The 22594-nt window shown below is 54.7% G+C and overlaps 1 protein-coding gene across 9 annotated transcripts in view; it reads left to right on the top strand.

The window, feature by feature from the left end:
• Adgrb1 (adhesion G protein-coupled receptor B1) overlaps positions 1–22594 on the top strand; it is a 75967-nt gene that overhangs the window by 50243 nt on the left and 3130 nt on the right. For 3 of the 9 annotated variants that reach the window (XM_063230971.1, XM_063230973.1, XM_063230972.1), the window contains exons 19-28: positions 5715–5818; positions 7368–7470; positions 8171–8321; positions 8855–8924; positions 10099–10165; positions 11909–11994; positions 13610–13708; positions 16716–16887; positions 18743–18838; positions 20409–20463. In XM_063230971.1, coding sequence (XP_063087041.1) covers positions 5715–5818; positions 7368–7470; positions 8171–8321; positions 8855–8924; positions 10099–10165; positions 11909–11994; positions 13610–13708; positions 16716–16887; positions 18743–18838; positions 20409–20463 — 1003 coding nt within the window. The remainder of the gene's footprint in view (positions 1–5714; positions 5819–7367; positions 7471–8170; positions 8322–8854; positions 8925–10098; positions 10166–11908; positions 11995–13609; positions 13709–16715; positions 16888–18742; positions 18839–20408; positions 20464–22594) is intronic. The other 6 variants (XM_063230977.1, XM_063230978.1, XM_063230980.1 and 3 more) reach the window with 3 other exon arrangements.

Genomic DNA, 22594 nt, shown 5'->3' with positions numbered 1-22594 from the left:
GTGGAGGCTTGTCTATGGAGGCGACTGTGTCCCCAAGGCTGCTGGGCCTGGCTCTAATCCCCAGGCAGCCCCCAGTCTCAGGGGCCTCCTTTTTGTTTCTGGGATTCTTGTGGGGGCTGACAGTTTCCATGGTAACAGGATGTGGGGCCAGCCTGCTGGCAGGGCTCTGGGTGCTAGTCCCAGCCCAGGGCCACCAAGCCTCCTCACCAGCCCCAGGAAGGCCCAGGCTATACAGGGTCACCTGGCAGGCAAGCCCTTAGCAGCAAGCTACAGGAGACAAGAATAGGGACCTGTGTTGCGGAGAGGAGGGACAGTCCAGACTGTATGTGGAAAGGCCCCATCCTTAGCATGGAGAGCAGGCGGAGAAGGGGATGTGGCTTCCCTGGATGTTGAGGATAGATAGCCTGCCTGGTAGAAGCAGGTTCCATGGGGAAAACAGTGCCAGGCCTCAAAAACATCCCACTATCCCTTTGTTCTTTAGAAACTGGGTAAAATGGACAATGGACAGTGCTATCTGTTGGGGTCTGCATAGGATCGGGCAGGATGGGATCTGATAGATCATTGCCATTGGTGGTATCCTTTGTTGACAGGTGAGGAAACTAAGCTCTGGGGAGGAGAGGACATGGGGTACATCTGGATTAGAACAGAGGTCTTTGCCCTTGGCCCTGACCCCAATATGCCCACCCTCCTGTCAGGCAGCCCTGTAGGCAAGACCTCAGTTGTTGCTGATTCTGTGGACAGGACCTAGGTGATAGCCAGGTAGCACCTCCCTGGAAGAAGTGGCGTGTTGCTAGATGGCTGCTGACAGGAAAGCATCAGGCTTTCCCTTGCACGGCTTTCCTGGAGCCCTACAGGACTGGCCTGGGCAGCCCCAGGCCCCGCCATGATCACCATGACTACTATTCTGAGGGGTGTGGGGACCAAGTAGGAAGGGTGGGTGGCCATCCCATTCCCTTTTCCCAGCCCAGGTTGCACCATGGGAGGCCGGCATTAGGGTCTGGAAATGTAGGCTTGCCTTTGCATCCTGTGGCCCTGGGCTATGCGTCTGAGTCTCGATTTCCCCATGTAAAATGAGAGGGGTTTTTGTGCCCAGAACTGGATGTGAGAACACTATGGGTGAGGGCAGAACCCTGAGCATGGTAGTGGCGGAGTGTGATGCTCAGGAGCCAGGGCCTGTTGGGAATGAGCCCACATGGCTACCAAAGGGCGTGGGGAGTTTCTAGCATCAAAGCAAGGAATCATAAAGGAAAAGCACCAGCAGGGGCATATTGGTCACCATCTCTTCATATCTCAGACAGAGCAGCTGAAGTTAAGGGTGCATCAGCTGGCACAGAGACATGCACTAGGCTTGGGACCAAGACTCAGTTTCCTTATCTGTAAGATGAGATAGTGGTTGGCTCTGCTGTACTCTGTGACTTTCTTGCACCAGACTGTGTTTGGCTCCATTTGGGCTCCCAGTGCGAAACACCAGAGGCCCTCACCTCTTTACTCGGACCATTTCTGGCCTGACATTGCTGAGTGGTCAGCTGACGGGGCCAGGATCAGTGCAGATCGCAGACAGGCACTCAGACAGACCTGAGGCATCACAGCTGGTGGAGGGAGGGCTAGGTTCAACCCTGGAGTACATCAGCTTCCTTGCCCCTCAGTTCCCCATGATGAGGCTTGGAGAGTGGTCATACTGGGTACACAGGAGTTCACCAGCTGAGCTTTGTGAGGAGGAGTGATGGCCATCCCAGGAAGAGTGGAAAGGCAGGCGACTGTCAACAGTGTGGGAGACAGGTGTGGTTCTAGGAGGTAGAGAGGCAGAGATGTGAGCATTTCTGGCAAGGCCAGGGATGGGGTAAGGTAGAGGGGACTTGAAGAGGAGGAATTGGGGGGGTGTTGCTGGGGTCCTGGTGCGCCAGGGATCCTGGCAGGAATGAAGGAAGAACAGCCAGCCAGTAGGTGTGGGGGGTGGCCAGGGATGAACTGATAAGTATCTGTGAAGAGACTGTGCTCCCCACCTTAGCTGGCGGTGGTAAACTGCATGCACATGGGGAGTTGGGACTGAGTGGGCACAGGCTGTGGCCTCAAGGGATGGCTGCTCAAACAAGGGCCTGGCATGATGGAGAGATGGGGTGCCAGGGGATGGCCCTTAAGCTGGAGTGAGTGAACGCTGGCTGGAGAGTGAAGCCAGGAGCCCTCAGCTGGGCCTGCAGCCAGGGTGTGGGTGTAGATGCACTGTGCCACCTCGGGCCATGGCTGCCGGAAGGTTGAGTAACTTCTCTGAGTCACACCTGTGAGTGGGATGAGGCCACCTGTCCCGGAGCTGTGGTGGGATTGTACAGGGTGATGTATTTATGGCGCTTGACACAGCCTAGCATATAGTAAACAGTCTGCAGAACACAGGTCTTGGTGTTAGTTCTATAATGAACACAGACTGCTTGCAGGTTGTAGGCAGAATCGAGGTTCTGTGTGCAGCTGGGATTGGGCTCAGGATGTGATCAGATTAGGTTGACATATGACCAAAACCAGCCCAAGATCAAGACACAGTGTGACCTGCATCAGGGCTCAGAATGTGACTGAGCCCAAGGCTCAGCTTGTGACTTAGGACAGGAGTTAGCTTGTAGCTTGACTCAGTGGTCAAGGTGCAACCTGGTGAGGAGCCCGGACTGTGACAGAGTTCAGGACATAGTCTACTGCTGGAGTTGGGTTACTTTTGTGGTACTGGGTGGAGTTGGATGAGTGATAGGGAAAGGTGGACACTGGGAATGGAAGTCAGTCCCTAGAGACATAAGGTGTATAGAGGACTTGGGAGAAAATTGGGAGTAGGAAGTTCATGTGGTGGGAACAGACAGAAACTATGTAAACAAGAAAAGCTGTTAGTGGGGTGAGGGGCTCAGGACACTGGAGAGGCAAGTGATAGTATTTTTGTCCATGCAGAGCAACAAGAGCTGGCTCAGGAGGGCTTCTGTGAGAAATGGGAGAAAGACCAGCCACAGAAGGTCAGGAAAGCACATGGGCACAAGAGCAACCTGTGCAAAGGCCCTGGGGCTGTAGTGAGCTTGGCATGGAAGCTGGTGTCCAACAGGTGACCAGCCTGATTCTGCCTCCTCTCTGGAAGTTGGGACCAGTCTCCTACCCTTGAGGTTTTTGGTCCAGTCTTCCTGATGAGCACCCTGAACCTCCAGGTTCTGCCTGTCCCCTTCTGTCAGAAGGAACCATGAGCCAGGTGGAGAGGAGCAAAGGGCAGGCAGGCAGGCAGGCAGGTGGGTGGGCTGGTAGCTGCCAGGTCTAATGAGGGCAGACGAGGCAGATGGCCACAGAAGTCAGGACTAGAGTCAGCCATGGCACAGGTACAAATCATTTGACCTGCTCAGGGTCTTGGAACATTTGTTGGGGCCACCCTCCCCATACATAGCCCTGTTAACCTGATCTCCCATAGTCACAATACAATGGAACTCTGATCCCAGAGGACTTTGAGTGGAAGTAGGGTCTGAGCACAGCCCCTCTGGGGATTCAGAGCTGTCCTTCTCAGCCTCACAGCCCTGGTGGAGACAGCTGAAGTGGAAGACACCACCTGGCCTGAGTCTGGGGTCATTAGAGAATCACCCTGGAGGATAGCAGCACCTTTGCTCCGGAAGGAGTAAGCCTTATTCCAAAGGAGGCACAGTTGTAGCAAAGGTGCTGAGCACACTCCAAGAATCCAGTGTGGTGCAGGCCCAGGAGGTAGTGCTTGTGCCCTTTGTGTGTCTGTGCTTCTGTGAGATGTCAGGTGTGTGGTCCATGTCATCGGAGGTTGGAGCCCCAGGCCAGCCACCTCTCAGAGCAGCAAAGACACAGCTCAGAGCAAATAAAAAGCAGATTCAGTCTGTCTAGGTCAGCATTCGGTCAGGGTGTGGTGACTAAAGCCTGAGGCTTTGCAGAGTAGTGGGCGGCAGGTGCTGAGGTGCTGAGTCTGAGGTTGAAGGAACACTTCAGGCAGGGTGTGTCTGTGTGGCAGGAGGGCTAACTTCGAGTGCATGGGGCTCTGCCATGTCCAAAAGACTTACTGCTGAGCATGGCCCACCTGGGTGTCCCCACCTAAGACATGGGAGTGAAGCAGCTCCCAGGGAATCAGGGCTTGGGACAGGTGAGCACCAAGGCTCCTTAACAAGTTCCAAGATGGATGCTGAGGCTCCGCAGCAAGTTCTGAGGTGTCCTGGTGCCAGAGGTAAAACTCTTGGCCACAGCTCCCCTCCTAGAATCCTCAGCTCTGCAGATGTAGGTTTGTGCATGTCAGGCTTTTGTTGCACTGTTGTTCCATCCTGTGCTTAGAAGCCTGGGTGGCCTTGGACAACTCTCTATTCCCCCAGGTCATGCCTCTCACATCTTTACTCACCACTAAGCACACTAAGCTGGACCTGTGGAATGATAGCAGTCATAGGCTTAGTCACGGTGACACCCAGCAGGGCCAGGGAAAAAGAGTCTTTCCAGGAGGAGGTGCTGCTTACCATGTGGGGAAGAAAAGCGCTGGGTCGAGGAACAGGATGTGAGCAGGTGGAGGTCACAGCACAATTTCGGACAGAAGAGACAAGAAGAGTGGGTAGAGTGTGGAGGTGCTTTGGGGACCTGAGAAGGCTAAAAGCCCCATTCAGGGAAAGAAGGCCTCAGGGCCTGTGGCTGGGAGTCACATTCTGCAGTGTGACAGGCGTACACAGGGCTCTGAGAGCTACTCCATGGGTCTAGAACAGTCCTGCTTTTGGGCTGAGGACCCATAGGAAATCTGTCCTGTCTAGGCCTGCCTTCCTGTCTAGCTCCTGAGTCACATCCTCATTTTCTGAGAGCCGGTGGCAGAAGGCTGGAAAGGGGACCACAGAGCTTTCTGTGATTCCTTTTGCGGTGCTTGGTGTGGACAGTAGCTCTGCCATTGATGAAGACAAACACACCCCTGGACTGCCTGGCTGCTTAGGGTTGTGCTTTGCACATGGTAGGGAGGTGGTGTGGGTGGGCTCACGTAGGATGAAGTGAGCTGTGATCCAGCTGACCAAGACACCAGCCACATGAAGGGAAGTGTGCCAGGCAGAGGGCATCGCTGGTGCAGTGGCCTTGTGGTGGGAACAAGCAGCCACTTAGTGGCCTTTGCAGGGAGGCAGAAATGACTGTGAGCTAAGCAGTGAGGATACAGCTGAGATAAGGAAAGAAATGGGAGTCATCTGCTGGAGGGAGGTGTAGATCTTAAGTGGGATATGAGAGGAACATCAGGCAGGGAAGAGGAGTAGGGGCAAGAGTTGGATGCCCAGTGATGTGAGCTACAGCTGTGGAGATAGGAGCTCAGGTGTGTCTCCCCACCCTCAGAATGTCTCCCCCCGGCATGTCCTCCCACCCCTAGGGCTTCAGGGTCAGAGGCTAAGAGCTGTCCTAGGGACCAGGCTGGGCCTCAGCCTCTTTGACTGTGCTATGATGTGGATGTGCCTCCCTGGGTTGGAGGTCCATGACATGATGGGGCAGAGGGCTTATTTCTGGGCTTGGCAAATGGTAGGCAGAGCACTCAGCAAGGTGCATGAGTTCTCTGCAGGGAGAATCCAGCAGAGAAAGTCCTGATGCCGCTGGAGTCTAGGGGCAGCAGCCTTCTCCCTGGAGCTGTCAGGGACAGACTGGAGCCCTGGGGCTTCACCAAGTAACCTTGGTGACTGCCTGGCTCTCCACTGACCAGTGCATCACTTCTCATTTGTGTGATCTCTGTGGCATCACAGACAATGGAGAAGGCGACTGTGCCATCTGTGACGCTCATCGTGGGCTGTGGCGTGTCCTCACTCACCCTACTCATGCTGGTCATCATCTATGTGTCTGTGTGGAGGTGAGTGCTGGGCTGGGGAGTTCAGGGCTCCATTCCTTCTCACTTTCTCAGCTTTCCAGTCACCTGCAGCGACCATGCACGCACCAACCCAGTCCTACATCCCACTCCACCAGTTGTACAGTTCAGTGTCACTGAGGTTAGGGGGCATAGAAATAAGACAGGGCAGAGAGTGGGCCACCCCATCTCCACCTGAGTCCACCTGCATGAGTTCTAGTTTCTTTTGCCCTTAGTACCTTACTTCACTGGACATACATCCTAGCTGGGCACACTAAGCACCTTTGCCCACTGGCAGTGCCTGTGGCCACCCATTGTCCTTGTGTGTCCTCAGGCCTGCACCTGCAAAGACAGTACTCCCTTGTCCTAGTTCAGGCTCAGAGTCTATAGCCTCTGCTCACCTCAGCCCAGTGCTCTTCCCAAAAGGCCACAGGGGCTGGGTCCAGGACCCCCTGCCCATTACAGAGCCTGTCTGCCCTGTGTATGGTTTGTGGGCCCTGCTGGGGCTGGGGAGGAGAAAGGGAGATGGGTGTCATGAGATTTCTGTCTAACCCAGTGAGGAGCCCATTAAAATGGCAGGGGTAGGTCTTAGTCAACATCAGACCAGGTGGTCAAGAATGTATTGTGACCATGTGTCCTCACCTGGAGTGTGTGTGACTGCAGGCATATGCCCACTGGGCAGGCCTGCCTCCCTATCCCTCTGTGTCCAGCCCATTGAGTAGCTTGGAGCAAAGAGGGTAAACTCAAGGTCACTGCTTCACGGCTGAGCTAAGATTTCCAGTGTAGCCAGAGCTATGCAGCCCATGCGCCTGGCCACCCTAGATCTGGGGGCAGTGCAATGTCAGCCAATAATTGGAACTGATGGCTGTCTGCTGCCTGAGGGGTCGATGCAGTTGGTGGGGGAGGGGCAACCCGGGCTCTCTTGATGACTGAGTGGCTATTAAAGCAGGTGCCCTCCATTGTCCTGCCCAAGGGCAAAACATCCAGTGCTCCCCTGACTGGGATTTGTGGGGGATTATGATTGCTTTCTCCCACACCCATCAGCTCCTACATAGACACTAGGTAGCCTAAAACATGGGGGCCACAGGCTCTGAACTCTGGATTGGACCTGCCGAGGCTTTGCACTGAATAGTTTTCAAAGCACGTCTCCCAGCCAGTGCCACCATACACTGCTACAGGGCAGCTACAGGTAGGGACTGTTCTCATGTGCCCTGCGAGGAAATGGGGACCCCTGCCCATTCAGAGAATCTGAAATGCCTAATAAGGTCATGCATCAGATCAAAGACATATCAGGGTTCCCCAAGGCTTACCCTTGCATCTTCTGCTCTCTACTTGGGTGGCTCTCACTGTTCAAGGGATATTAGTGGTGATGTGTTTGATGCTGATGATAGTGACTTGGTGGTGATGGTCATAATGATGACGGTGAGAATAGCTGTGGTAGTGTGATGATGGTGGTGATGATAGAGGTGATCGTTATAGTGGTGGTGATGGTGATGGATATGATGCTGATGTTGGTAGTGGTAGCAACTCATCTCAGGCCTGACTGCTCCTGCAGGTATATCCGCTCAGAACGGTCTGTCATCCTCATCAACTTCTGCCTGTCCATCATCTCCTCCAATGCCCTCATTCTCATTGGGCAGACCCAGACCCGCAACAAGGTAGGTGCCTTCTGCCATGCCGTGCATGTCCCAGTGTCTTTGCGTGTGGTCATGGTGGTCTCTCAGCATAGGTCCCACCCCAGCCAGCCTTGAGTCTGATGGCACATTGGGGGCACCCCTTGACCTGTCCTCCCCAAGTACCCCAATTCTGCTCCCCATCCCATCTCTTCATGTCCTATCCTGCTAAACACAAAAGGCCCAGGCCTTGGGTCCCAAGCTTACTTGGGACTGTCATGGATAGGGGCCAGGAATTTCAGTGAGACAGTGTAGGCCTGGCACCAGAACACTCCAGTGTCCTATGACAGAAGCTTATGGCCACAGCAGACTTATCCATGACTTGCTGTGGGCCCTTGGGCTGTGAAATGCCCTCTGTCAGCCTTAGGTTCACCATCTGCTGGACAGATAACTGGAACTGATGCTTCCAGGAACCCCTAGGCTAGGATCTGGTGGCAATTGGAGAGGGAGGTCTATTCCTGACAATTTGTGGGCAGGGTCACACAGCACCCACCTTGGGAGGGTTACACTTGAGTGCCCATTATAGGGCAGGGACCAAGTCACCCATTGATTGCTTCTGCCTTTGCACTTGGCTGGGTGCCAGCTGAAAGTGCTGTGCTGGGCCTCTCCTGGTCTTGGCGGGCACTCACTGGAGTCAGCAGGAGGCTGGGGACATTTGCCCAGTCCCCTGGCTGCCTGCCCACAGGTGGTGTGCACGCTGGTGGCAGCCTTCCTGCACTTCTTCTTCCTGTCCTCCTTCTGCTGGGTGCTCACCGAGGCCTGGCAGTCCTATATGGCTGTGACTGGCCACCTCCGGAACCGGCTCATCCGAAAGCGCTTCGTCTGCCTCGGGTGGGGTGAGTGTGTGGTGCCACGGGCAGGCAGGCAGGCGGGCTGTGTTCTGAGCCCCTAGCCACCCTCCTGCTGCTGTTCCCTACACCGCAGCCCCTCCCTTGCCATCCTGGGGAAGAGACCCCGGGGGGCTTCTCTGTTCCGAGCCGTTTGTCCCTTTCCAGGGTAGCCAGGGAAACAGCTTGGCCAATTTGACTTTTAAATAAGGAATAATTTTTAGTGCAAGGCTATTTCAAGCAATATTTGGGACATACTTATACTGAGAAATGATTCTTGCTTTATCTGAGTTTTAGTATAACTAGGGCCTGCATTTTATTTGCTAACCTGGTAGTCTTGTTTCTGTTCTGTAGGCCCTCATATGTGGCCACATCCTGTCCACCTCTCAAGTGCTCAGTGTCACGCTGCAGCTGAGCTTCGGGCTCATTTCTCCCTTCCACCACAGGCAGGGCTTGGAGACGAGGGGAATGGGAGCCAGGGGTAAAGCTGACACTCAGGAATGGTGGTGGGGCTAAAACCTACTCTTCCGCTTCTCTTCCAGGGCTTCCTGCGCTGGTTGTGGCCATTTCTGTGGGATTCACCAAGGCCAAAGGGTATAGCACCATGAACTAGTGAGTTGAGTCAGGGATTCTAATGATTCCTGCGCAAATGTCTGATGACAGCTGGGTAGGCAGGAGGTCTGTCACTGGAAGTTTGTGACCAAGGCTTTCTGCAGTCCTAGAAAGTGATGGCAACCGTGTCCTATATCCTGGGTGGCTGTGTTCCTTGGCAGCCTCCGGGAGGCTGGGAGGGTGGCCCTGGGAGGGTGGCCCCTGAAGCTAGATCTCCTGGCCAGCCGATCAAGTAAGCATGGAGAGAATGGGCTAGAGCACCAGAGCCTCCCATTTCCCCATTGGGTGGCCTGAATGGGCTGTTAGCCACTGAGATTTAGGGCCCTCATCTGCAGAGCACTGGTGGGGAGGCTTGGCACCTCAGAGTAGAGCAGGAGCACCCCTACATGTGCCCTTAGGCAGAGCAATGCTGGTGTCTTTTATCAGGTGAGGTCCAGGACCCCACTAGACATTTGAGCCATGTCCTGGGGCCTCAAATGCTGAACCATGACACTTGGACATTCCTAGTGTGAGCTCCCTGAGGGGGGTGAGAAGGCTCAGGATGGGAGAGGGGAGGAGACAGGGACAGACTTGTGGTGGAGCTGCTGGATTGGGGAGTGAGGAGCAAGTGGGGAAAGCAGCTGATGCCACCTGGGTGGGGAGCCAGAGCAGGTGTGACTCTCTGTGGTGTGTGGTGGGGACTGGGCCCAGATAAGGATACGCAGAGCCAGTCAGGGTGAAGTCTAGAGTGGAAATGTGGGCAGTCCCTAGAAATGAGAAGAGGGGACGTCTGGTCTGCCAGAGTCCTAATGTGATGAGGCCACCGAGGTAATTCAGAAGGGTGAAGAAGAATGTGTTTAACAGAAAATGCAAGTGCTGTGGGTGGAGTCCAGAGAGTGGGAATATGCACCAGGGAGGAGGTTATAGGGGGAGGAGAGACAGGCCCATGCTGTGGCATCCCCAGTGGCATATGCCCGTTTCCATCGATAGCTAGGGGTGATGACAGAGGCCTGGGGGCTCTGGGTGTTGCAAAGCCAAGAGTGACTACCTTGAATGCAGCAAGTGCTTAATAAGTGCTGCCACTCCCGCTGCCTCCCAGCTGTGTCTTGCTCTGTCTGAGAAGCCGGCAGCACCATCCCTATTGTTGGCATATGGTAGCTGTGGGCAAGTGCTAACCAGTCTCCATCTTCCCTAGCTGCTGGCTCTCACTGGAGGGGGGACTGCTGTATGCCTTCGTGGGACCAGCTGCTGCCGTTGTGCTGGTACTGATCTTGGCCTGCTCCCTTTGTCTCAGACTGAGCCTGACCTCAGTTTCCTCTCCATGCCCCTGTGCTGGGCTGGTCACCAGGGGTGGATGAACCCCTCAGCCATGCTCTGACCTACCCTTGGTGTTATGGGTGCAGAAATGAGGCACCTCCATTTGTCCCTGTGAACATAGCCTGCCTGATTATTAGGTACCAGCTATACACCTACCAACATGTCTATACAGGTTTGGTGAGTGACACGATAATGGGGACAAATTAGGAGGATAACTAAAAATAACTAAGACCATGTGTCTGCCTGCACAGCTGTCAGCACCCAGCTCCGTGGTCTAGGCCTTCTTGTCTTGGTGGGTACCAGTAAGACTTTGGCTTTTTAGGGTCCTGGAGTTTTTCTGTCCATTTGTTTGCTGCCAAATGTGTTGCCAGAGACTTTTGTCTCCAGTTACAGATGGTCTGGGGTCTGTGCTGTGCCCAGCTCTGAGCCAGCTCCCATCCTCTGCCTCCTGGGGCTGGTGTGACTGGAGCACTGGGAATCTAGGCCTCCCAGAAGTAGTGACAGTGTCTTCACCCTTGTGTCCCTTTCTGGCCACATTCAGGCCCTGGGCACCTAGGCTGCCCCATAGGGAATGAGCCACGGAGCTGGGGAAGGGGGATAGGATAGGAGCCTGCATCCATCAGGGATCCCAAACTCTCCCCACCACTCTGGCCTCTTGACCCTGCTTTTTTTGTTACTCAAGGGCCCCTAGGCAGGAGAGACTGAGTGTGTAGCACCTGTCACTCTCTCCCAGACAACTCAAGAGCCAGAAGAGCCAGGGGCTATCCAATGCCAGGTGTCTGGGGAGTTGGGGCAAGGGACTAATGCAGCAGGAGTCCCGTCCTCACTGATGCTAACTACTGTGGGACTTCATGCCCCACCACTTGTGATTGGGCTGCAGATAGATAGTTAGGGCAGGGCCCATCCACCCTTTTCAGTCTTGGCCATATTAGTCAGCAAGGCTGCGCAGGGGAGACCTGTTGCCAAAGGCCCACTGAGTGGTGATGTTTGCTGGGAACTCTCCATTCACCGAACCCCTGTTAGTGCAACCCTCGGTTTGTAGAGCCATGGGAACAGTGTTAACCAGCGGGGACCTGTAGACATAGGGAGCCTGACACAAGAATTCACATGGTCCCAGGTCTCTACCTCAAGCTTAGACACATGGCTTTGTGTCCAGGCCATGGACCTCAGTCCCTTTCTGCTGAGTGGGACTCTTAAAGTAGGAGTGTGGAGTGCAATATGGGCTAGAATGCGTCCCTGTCACCAGGAAAGGTCCCCATCTCAGGGGGCTAAGGTTATGGTGCTCTTGCAGGGCACTCTGCGAACACCCCTTATCTTGGGCAGCAGCATGGGAGATATGTGAGACCCAGGAGTGCCTGGAGTGCTGAGTGGCCTGCAGAGGCCACAAATGGGGTTTGAGGGTCCATGTGCTGGTAGAGGATTGGAAAAGAGGAATCCTTCACATAAACTGGTGAAGGGATCCCTAGTCATGGGGATGGTGAGTCCCTGGAGATATGGAAAGGACCAGTGCTATGAAGGGAAGTGGGGCAGGGATACAGAGAAGAGTGGGTTCCTCTTGGATGCAGCTTGGTCTAATCCCCCACGTGGCTGGCACTGATCTGTGTGGTAGGGGCACCACTATAAAACTGGGTGGGCTGTGGGCTGCTGTGGGTGTGGCCACTCACCCACACTGCCTCTCTTACCCACAGGTGAACATGGTAATTGGGATCCTGGTGTTTAACAAGCTGGTGTCCAAAGATGGCATCACGGACAAGAAGCTGAAGGAGCGGGCAGGGTAGGCCAGGCTGCATGGCACCTTACTTACTCCTTAGATGGAGATACCCCATCACCCAGTCTTACTGTGCAAAGATGGGAACCCTGGAACAGGTGGGCAAACAGAGGCACAGAGTACAAATGCCTGCTCAGGCTACAGCTGGCCCTGTCTTGCTCTGTGCTTCGGTTTCTCTGCATCTGACCTGTTACAGGCTGGGGCCCTGTGAAGTCTTTAGGAACAGTGAAGCTACTATTTCTGCCCCAACAGAAACCTCTCCTCTAATGGGCCTTGGGTGGTGGGAGTGTACCCTAAGCTCCACAGCTGAGAGCCAGTTCCCAGGGGTCCCCACGTTTGCCATGTGACCTGAAGAAAGACCTTGCCTTTCTGGGCAACTGACTGTTCATCCTGTGGGGTCTTTGTCAGGGGGACAGTCTCAGGGACAGTGGGGAATGTTGCTCCCAGAAGCTCAGCTCCAGGGGTGGGTACTGCCTTCGGCCTCAGGCATAGGCTGGTTTTGTGGACACTGGGCAGGGCCCAGCCCTGTTCAATGAGCTCTCCCTGCCACCTGCTGCTGCTGTCTGCCCTGCCGGCTGGCAGGTGCCTGTGTGGGGTCCACCCCGCCCTCCCCTCTGTGCCAGTCTTGCTGTGTCTCTCTTCCTCTCTGTCTCTCTCTTCCTGGCTCCTCCTACTCTCCCCAGTGAAAGGCCCAAGAAAGCCTTCCCAGAAGAGAAAGCTGTGTGGCTGACTGGCCTGGCCCCCAACTCCCTGGCCTCAACTCTGGCCTGTGAGGCCTTGTCTGCCCCACCTCCTACACTGGGCAGTCACACACCAGAGAGGGCCAGGGCTTTCTTGTAGGTTTGGGCATCAGATGTTGTTACACGCTGACTCCAGCAGCTGACTCCTAGAAGCAGGCATGGGTCCAGTGCTCTTCCCAAGGCCTGTTTGGTTTGCATTTAGAATAAAGATCAAAGCCTGTTATGGTGGCACATGCCTGTCATTCAGATAACACTCTGGGAGGCTGAAGGAGAAGGATCACAAGCTCAAGCTCAGTCTGGGTAACTTAGTGACTTAGCAAGACTCTGTCCCAAACAAAAAATAAAAAACAAAGAATAATCATTGAAACAGGCTATTTTCATGTTTGCATCGTGCAGAGGAATAAACTGAGGCTTAAGGAGGCTGAGTAGCCAGTGCAGTTGGAATTGGAGCACAGCCATGAGCATTCTAGGCAGATACCTGGCCTGTCCTCATGTAGACAGGGAGGCCCATGTACACATGCATGGAAACACCCACGTGACCCTGCAGGAAGCCACAGCCCAGTTCCTCAACCCTATTTCTACAATCACAGTGCTGGTGAGTGTGTAGTTATACCCACAACCCTACCTAGGGAAGAGAGGAAGGTGGCACTGGCCCCTTCTAGGAGTTCACTGCTTCATGCAAACTTGAGGCCAAGATCAGCTGGTCTCAGTAGCAGCTGCCCCAGTGCCTGGCCACAGGTGGCCCAAGGCTGTCTGTGCTTTGCTCTACCTCAAAGGCCTGGCCCGTAGGTGGCCTTTTGGTTGGTTTACTCTTTTCTGTCACCCCTTGGTTTCCGTGAGAACATGTTTGCTTTTGTTTCAGCCTTTGGTTTCACTTGCAGTCAGCTGCCCTGGGCACCCCTCGGGCGCGCCCTCAAATGTGCCGAGTGTGGAGTCCTCTCTGCGGCTGATGTCACCTCCGACGCCACCAGTAACGCCATGTTAGTGCCACTTTGGCTGCAGCCTGCCGCGGGCTCTGCTCTCTTCTCAGTCACACTTGTTTGTTTTATGTTCTTTCAGTTCTCTCACTTCTCCTGCCACTTGGGTTCCCCAGGTTCCCCGCCCTCTCCCTGCCTCTGCCCCTCAGCTTCTCTCCCATATTCAAGGGCCTGTGCATGTACAACACAAGACACAGCAGGAGTCAGAGTGGGCCAGGCCAGGTGGCTGTGAGGATGGGTATGAGCTCTGTCCCCCTGGGGCCCAGTGCTGCTTCTTGTCCCTACCTTTGCTGCTGCACAGAGCAGCATGGGAATAGCAACTCTGACCTCCTTGGTGGGCAGCTTCTCCCTCCTCGGGCACAGGGTGGGGCTGTGTGAGTGTGCAAGCATGGGAGTGTGTGCCTGCGAGAGTGGGTGTATGTAGGTGAGGGTGCACGCAGACATGAATTGGGAATGCGCATATGCAGATTTGCGTGTGAATATGCATGTGTGAACACGGGAGGGATGTGTATGTGGAAGTGTAAGCATGTAAGTTTGTGCTTGTAGGTAAGACTGCAGATACACGTGGTGAATGTGTGTGAGAGTGACTGTGTGTATGTGCTCAGCTGCCAGGGAGCGTGTGTATGTGTGAATGTGTATGAACGTGTGTATGGCCTTGTGGCCGTGTATTTTCACATGTGTGTTGTGTGTCTCTGTGAATGCTCATATATGAGGTAACAAGAAGAAGCCCAGTTAAGAGGGCAGGTATGGCCAATTTGGGATTAGGGAACAGTGACCTGTCATCTTTTGGAGCTTTGCAGGTCAGGACTTTTGAGCTCAGGTGAGCACGGCTTGTCGGCTTATAGAGTCTCAACTTCCCAGCTCTAAGAGGGCATCTTGTCCATGCCTCCCTCAGGTCACTCTGATGCTAAGTCCTCAGATTCTAAGCCCAGGCCCTTTGTGCTTGCTCCAAAGCTGGGATTTTAGTGAAATCAAGCAACGGGTAAAGGGTGCTAGCTGTGGTACTAGGGGGCTTCATCTGGATACAGATTTTCTGGCAGGAGATGGGAAGGTAAGGCACAGGGCTCAGGTTACCCTGAGCTGGGCCCACACTGACCTGGAGGCCATGTGCCCTGCTAGGTCTTTGAGGCTAATGATCTTACTGTGTGGACCCTCTCCCTTAAGAGTCAGAGTGTGTGGAACTTTGCTCCAGTGGCCCTCAAGGCCAGGCAATAAATCAGAGGCAGTGATCCCCAGGCCTGGGGTGCCCAGTTGGAGAAGAAACCTCTCCCCTCTGCTTGGGTTCTTTTGAGGCCTGTACAGAAGTATATCCAAAACTACAGGGCCCCAGAATTCTCTATGGGGCCCCGAGCCATCTGCCAGCTGGATACGAGAAGCCAGCTCCCTGCAGGGAAATACAGAAGATGACTTGGGTCCAAGACACCTTCGTGGGTGGGCTAGGCTCTGTTCCCCTCACTTTGATGCAGATGATTTGGGAGGAGGAGAAAAGTTACAAGGCCCATGGTCATGGTAGGGATACTGAGCCAGGAAGGGTCCTGCTCAGAGTGACAATGAGTCACTTTGTGAAGGCCAGCTTGCCTCAACCCTTGCCACCTATGGGGACATGGACTGGGCTGCTACCCTTGCCACCTATGGGGACATGGACTGGGGTGTAAGGTAGAGAGTGGAGCTGGCCCAGGTTGTGGGGAGGCCCACCCTGCCATATCCTCAAAACAGAATTGGCGGTGCTCTAGCCCTCACAGTTGTCCAGCAAAAGCAGGGTCATATGGAGTCCATCTTAGGAACTATGCTGTCCCAGGTGGTGGGGGGCTTCAAGGCCACTCCTGGCTCTAGGTTGAGCCAGAGAGGAGGTAACTGGGGAGCTGGCCATAAGGCCCAGGAGACACTGGCACTGTCTGTAATGGTGATGATGGCAGTGCTGCTGAAGGAGGAGCAGGCCCAGGCCCCAACACAGGGCAGGCATAGAGAGAGGAGGGGATAAGTGTCAGGACCTTATAACTCAGAGGTCCAGAAATGAGGATGGAGCTATTCCCTCAGGGATTGGCGCAGGCAGTCCTCAGCACTGGGAACATAGCTGGATCCCCTTCTGTACTCCTGCTAAGGCCCGCTGGTTTGGGGATCCTTGTCTGGCTGCACTGGGTCATTCCAGCCTTTCTCCCCTCAGCCCTGCTGCCCCTGATCTCACAGCTCGGACCCTTTCCCTGCTCAGTTCTGCTGCCCATCTCCTGCTGTTCCTTCAAAACACAGCAGAGTGACCTCATGAGTAAGGAGCAGAGTGATCTATCCTGGTGCCAGCCTTGCCCCCGGTGATAACTGTGATCTGAGAGTGCTTCCTGGGTGTCCTGGTGGTGTTCCCCAGGCCACATGGTCTCGGGAGTCACACAGGGCCATGGTGGGGCCAAGGCCATTTTCCAGGGTGCCTGTGAGCACCTCTTTGAGGCCTGGGTGGCAAGTGGCCGGGAGATCAGGCCAGGGTGGGGGTGCTGTCTGGAGGAGGAAATGTCAGGCTCAGGAGGGTGGGGTTCACAGCCCGAGGAGAGGAGGAAGCGCCTGTCATGTCTCTGTCCTGTCTGTCTTGGTCTCTCCTCTGACCCTCTGGCCTTGTCTGTTGTGTGTCCCCTCAGTTTCTCTGTCCTTCCCGCTCACCAAGTTCCTCCCCCTTTCCTTGGCCACAGGCCACTTCAGTTCAGAACACGGGTTTCTGGCCCTCAAATCTGGAGCTGGAATCAGCTGTCTCCTAGCCCCACCACCTCCCAGCCAGATCCTTGTTCCATCTCCTTGCAACCTGCCTTCTCTCCGCTGTTGCCTCCTAGACAGTCAGGAACCTGGGTCTCTCCCAAAGAGCTCCACTTTGCTGGGCCCCTGAGAGCCCTCAGCCTGGAACTGCTGGGCAGATCTCTGCTCCAGCCCCAGGAGAGGCTGTGGGTCTCAAGAGGGAAGTGGGAGGGAGGAAAGCACCCATAGGGGGAGCAGCCACTCCGCTGGCCCAGCTGACGCCCTCCATCCCCAGGGCCTCCCTGTGGAGCTCCTGTGTGGTGCTGCCGCTCCTGGCGCTGACCTGGATGTCGGCCGTGCTCGCCGTCACCGACCGCCGCTCCGCCCTCTTCCAGATTCTCTTCGCTGTCTTCGACTCACTGGAGGGCTTCGTCATCGTGATGGTTCACTGCATCCTGCGCAGAGAGGTGGGTCCCCACAACTTGCCACCTTGCTGGCCCCCAGCCAGCCAGGGATAGGGGGTTACTGAGGCCAATGGTCTATGTCCTCTTGAGGCTACTGAATACCTGAGCCAGTGACAGGTGTTTCTGCCATTTTCTATATATTCTTACAAGGTATCAAAACCAGATCTTCACCAGACAGGTCCTGTCAGCCAGCTTGCAAGGACAGGAACAAGGGTGATTTGTCCAGATCTCAGTGCATTAAGATCCCTGCTTGGGCTTAAAGTCAGAACTGGGATATGCTAGAGGGGCAGGCTGGACCATGGTTTGCCTGCTCTCTGCAACCTTCTAGAATGAAGTTGGGGACTTTTTAACATAAGAGAGGACAAACCAGAGAGGTGGGGTCAGGAACAACAGAGAAGTTGGGCTGCAGGAGCAAGTTCTCGGGTAGTGGGGAGCCAGGTTGCTGCTGTCCTGGGCACACATCTGGGGGCCTATTGAGGCATCCTCTGAAGGAGTGACTCCTGTCTTATCCTGGGTAGCAGGCTGCCCTTCTCCCTGACCTGGGCCTCTGACCAGAGTAGGTGAGGCCCCTGGAGATAGGGACTGTTCTGAAAACAGGTGGGAACAGTGCAATGACCCTGGGGTTACTGTGCTGGAAGAAATGTCCTCCCCTGCAGTCCTGCTGTGACAATCCTTCCTGAATTTCCTGCCCTCAGAACTCTACCTACTTGTCTATGAGCAGCTCCCACTAAAAAGAGCTGTTCATGAGGAAACCACTAGCCAGCCTGTGGGATACAGTGAGTTGAAAAGAAAGAGAAGGAGTAACACAGGTCCCAAGTTGCGCCTTGCTGTCCAATAGAATGCGACCTACCCAGCTGACGGAGCACTGTGTGTTGGCCAGTTTATTCGATCTTCCCGGGTTTGCAGTGGCTCTATTCCAGTGCAGATGTAAAGCCTCTGTCCCCCTGGAGGTTCTTTCTTGCCTCTTGCCCAGGCTGCATGGCTTCTGCAGAACAAGGATAGTAACCTGCAGGAAAGGAGGAAAGGGACTGTCTTGGGACAGAAGAGCTTAGGAAAGTCACGTTCAGATCAGAGCAGCCGCAAAGCTGCACAGTTGGTGAGATGTCCACTTGTCTACGCAGCAGCAGAGTGGAGAGTCCCACTCGGTGAGGTGGCTCTCAAAGGTGGCTGGCTGAAGTGGTGGGTGGGGGCAGCAGGTAGGACCTATCAGAAAAGATCAAGATAGTGGGTGGCCAGTAGAGCCTAGCCTGTGGAAGCCTGGAGATCATCAAGAAATTGAGAATGTAGGCTGGGCCATCGGGCTCCCACAGGCTCCAGGATGGCCAGTGGGGCGACACCTCCTTGCTAGAGGTCCCTCAGCAATTCAAACCATGCCCTAGACCTCAGGGTGGGTGGTCAGTCAGCTCTCGGCTTCTATGTTCTCCCATTTGCTGGTGCTCTATGGTGTACTGTTCCTTATTAGGTTCCTTGTTAATCTTGCAGCCTACCATTCTTGTAGTCCTCCCACCCCCAGCTTGTTGCCATTGACACTGGCTGGTGAAATCCCCTTTGACAGCGCGTTGCTTTTAGTGAGATGGCCAGAGAAGGAGTAGTCAGAACACTGGGGCTTCTGGGACGCACTTCAGGCTGACAGCGCCTTCTCAATGGCCTGGTACTTAAGTCTCCTCATCTTTATACACCAAAAGGTATAGTGTGTGAGAGATGAGGAGAGAGACCTCCAGCCTGCCATGGACATGTCACTCTCTTCTCTCCCCTCATGAGACTGTCTTCACTGGGATGGGCTCCTTCCCAAGAAGCCTGTGGGGAACTGTGTGCGGGACGTCCCTGGCTGCCAGCTAACATCTCCCCTCTTCCCCAGGTCCAGGATGCCGTGAAGTGCCGTGTGGTTGACCGCCAGGAGGAAGGCAACGGGGACTCGGGGGGCTCCTTCCAGAACGGCCATGCCCAGCTAATGGTAGGACTGGGGGCCTCCAGGTCCTCCCTGTTCCTGGAGTTTTGCTGGGCCCAGCTGTCCCATTAGAGGAAGTCTGCGCCCAAGCTGCAGTTGGAAAAACTGAGGCTTATCAAGTTGAAATTCCCGGTTTAGGGTTTTGAACTGAAAAGGGCCAAGATGGCAAGTTTGGACTGGTATCCACCTCATACCCTGCTCCACACCAGGTGGTCCTCCTGCTGTCCTGTTTGCCCTGTCAAAGCTCCACACCCAAGGCCACACACAGGCCCACCACGAGACCTCCAACCCAGGCTCCTCTCAGCAGCCCCAGAGATATTCAGACTTTCCACACTCAACCTCTACACTGAGCCCTGGCAGCCTGGTACCCCAAGCCAGGGCCCAGAGTGTTCTTGATACACCCCAAAAACAGAGCTGCTGCTGAGCCCCCTCACAGTGTCTGTCTTGAGGCACCTGGGAATGCACAGGCAGAGTGGATCCTGGACTCCTCCTCAGCCCCACCTTCAGGACCCCAGCATCTCACTGAGCCTTGTCTGGAGCAGGGGCCAGCTGGCTTCCTGCCCTTCTGGCACCACCCACACCCACCACAGGTGTCCAGCACCAGGCCAGATGGGGCTCAGCCTCTCTGACCTCATTGTCTCCTCTTGAAGGGAGCAGGTATCAGTATTTAGTCACTTAAGACACCTCCTCCTACACCCACCCCCATCACCTAACACTTTTGTTTTCGCTTCTGACAGAGGGAAAACTCCTTCCTCCAGCCTCACTCTTGCATTTTCAGGGAAGAAACCTAGAGGTTTCAGCTTGAGGCTTGACTGCCCTTGGTGGGACCTGGGCTGGGGCCATCCACCCTGAGGACTGTCGTGGGGGACCAGGCCACTGCTCAAGAGTGGCTGTTCCAAGTAGGCACCACGGCCTATGTCCACATCCCACTCTGCCTGCCCCAGCCATGTCCAGTGTGATTTGGAGGTTGTGGCACACAGAGATGACAGAGACCAGGGTTGCTTGAGAGGGGCAGAGACTGGCTGCACCATCATGACTCGGTGGGAGAACACACACGTGTGCCTGCACACAGCACACATGCACGTGTACTCAGACACTCATAAATCCACATACTTTTAACACAAACACTCAGACATGTGCATAAACATATACATATATAAACATATATTCTCTATATACATATATAAACATATATTCTCTCAAATATAAATGTTCACATAGTAATAACTCTCCACACTCACAAAGGCACACACACTGATCAATGAACACACAAACACATATGATCACCACACATGTAAACACATACACATGCACTCTCATACACATGAAAGCACACAAACAGAGGATGCAAAGGCGTGGCCACCATATGGGGTTCTTAATAACAGCACAGGAGCACACAGGTACCTTCAGCATCTGCACCCCTTAACACACATGAACCAGCACAAACATGCACACACACAGGTGCACAGGCACGTGCCCTCAAAGTGTGGCTCTGGCTCTGGTGGCCCCTGCTCATCACTTGTAGGCAGCAGTCCCTCCATGGCAGGTGCTCACCATGCTCATCTCTGTCTTGCAGACAGACTTTGAGAAGGACGTGGACCTGGCCTGTAGATCAGGTGAGCGCCCCACAGGTGAGAGCGTCAGGTGGCCAGGCTGGCCCACCTGCTTCCTTTTTCCTCCAAATGTGTGTGTGTGTGTGCACATGCATGTGCCATCTGCCATCACACCCCCACTTGATCACCCCCAGGATGCAGGATGCTCTCAGGCACGCTTGGAGGAACCTCCAGGAGCTTGCCCTGAGCCCACACCTGGGCCATCCCACATATATCCGACTCAGCACTTCCCCTTTCCCATGGTTCCCTCCATGTTCCTCATGGGCAGAGGAGCTGGGAAAACACTGCATGAGACCCCACCATACAACCACCCCTCCCTTCTGCCTTTCCCTGGGCACCTCTGTGATGTTGCTTATTTTTTCATCATTGGTCTAAGCATGGGGAGAGGCAGGTTGAGCTTTCAAGTTGGGAGGATGTCAGTAGCAGCAGGAAGAAATCAAAAAAAAAGATGTGCTATTTAAGCCCCAGCCTAGTTCTGAGCTTCCTGAAAGCAAGTACAAAATGTGAATCAGCTGTCCTGTAGAGGAAGATCCTTAAATATCAATAGATATGGATCTTAGCCTTCTCCAGCGGTGTCTTGTGGACCAGATAACTGAGGCCATGGCAGACAGGGTCTGGCTGTGGAAGGGCCACCTGATTATGCTCTGTCCGGTTGGCTAGATATTTGAGAACACTTTTTCTAGAGGCAGTCGTGGCAGAGGAGTTGGGACAATTCTAGGTGAATAATGCCAGCTGACACCATATGGACAGAAAGGCTCAGCCACCACCCTTATCCTCAGTTTGCAGGGATCCAGTTCCACCATTTCACCAAAAGGTGACCTCAGAACTTGGCATTATGAGTTGGGCCCAGCCCTGCATGCTGTGCACTGGCCTCTCTGGGCACATTGGCTTCTCATCAATAAGTGCCTTCTGTGTTGTGTGTGGCTGGTAGGTGCACAGAGCATGGCCACACCAGGGACCGAGGCTTCTGTAGAATGGAGGATAGGGGAGCAGGTACCTCAGACAAGCTGGGTTTCCTTCTGCCTGCAGCTGGCCACAAGCAGAGAAATGGCACTGCCTCTGCCTATGAGGAGCCTGTAGGGCAGGCTTGTAGGATAGGCCTGTAGGATATGCCGGACTGGCTGGCCTCCAGCAGGTGTTTTGAAATGGCTTACTCACACACACCTGCTGGAGAGGTTGTGTTGGGTTGATGGGGAAGATGCTTGCTCCATTGTTGAGAGAGACCAGGATGAAAGATGGCACAGGATGTCATTGCCAAAGGATGGATAATAGACCCAGACGGATGGCTTGAGATACTCCCAGCAGCACTGGGGGAGATGTAACTTGGGTAGCCAGCAGACCAGGAAATCCCAAGAGCCCTGCTACTGGCAAAGGACAAAGGGAACAGTGGTGGGTGCTAGGGCTGGGTCTCGACCAGGTGTGGTTTGGGAGCCCACCCATGGACCAACACGGTGGGCACAGGATCAGGCCTGGCTCTGGAGACCCTTTAGAGGGGCATGGAAAGAAAAGTGGCCTGGGTAGCAGGGACATGAGCAGGCTCAGGTTCAGTGGCCAGTAGAGGACAGATTGATGGTCAAGAGTGGGGCCAGCTGGAGCTAGATAGACTTCAGGCAGCTTCCCCAACAAGTTGTTGAGGGGTACAGGGGGACTCACCACCTGGGACCAGGTGGCCTTTTGGGCAGAGGGCTGGAGTTAGTCATATGCTTGCAGCCCGCCAAGTGTGACAAAGTTGGAAGGGCCTGAGTACCACTGGAAGCCTGGGGTCAAGCCCACCACCAGGCCTCAAGGATGCCAGCACATCCTTTCCACACTTACTCAGAGCCCATGGGGCCAGGGCTGCAGGCAGTGAGAGCCAGTGGACTTCTCCCCTCACCCTAACACTGTGATGTTGGCTGTGTTTAGCAGGGCCCTCACCAGCCCTTCTCAGCTCCAGGAAAGATCTATATGGGTAGCAATCACATGTCCACAGTGGGGCAGACAGGAAGGTACCCTGTTTGCCCACCTTGTGCAGACAGATAGAAGAGCCCCACCTGCTGTGTGCTGTGCCTTGAGGGCAGGCCCCAGGTCGGGGTCAGGATAGCAGCCAGCTAGGCCTCCCCTTCTGGGAGCTGCCCTGTAACTTCCTGACCTTCTGCTTCCATTCTGTCTC

This window comes from Cavia porcellus, unplaced genomic scaffold (genome assembly GCF_034190915.1).
Source record: "Cavia porcellus strain 051 isolate PalLab524CR breed Dunkin Hartley unplaced genomic scaffold, mCavPor4.1 scaffold_19, whole genome shotgun sequence".
NCBI lineage: Eukaryota > Metazoa > Chordata > Mammalia > Rodentia > Caviidae > Cavia > Cavia porcellus.
This window is presented reverse-complemented; position numbering and strand designations above follow the sequence as displayed.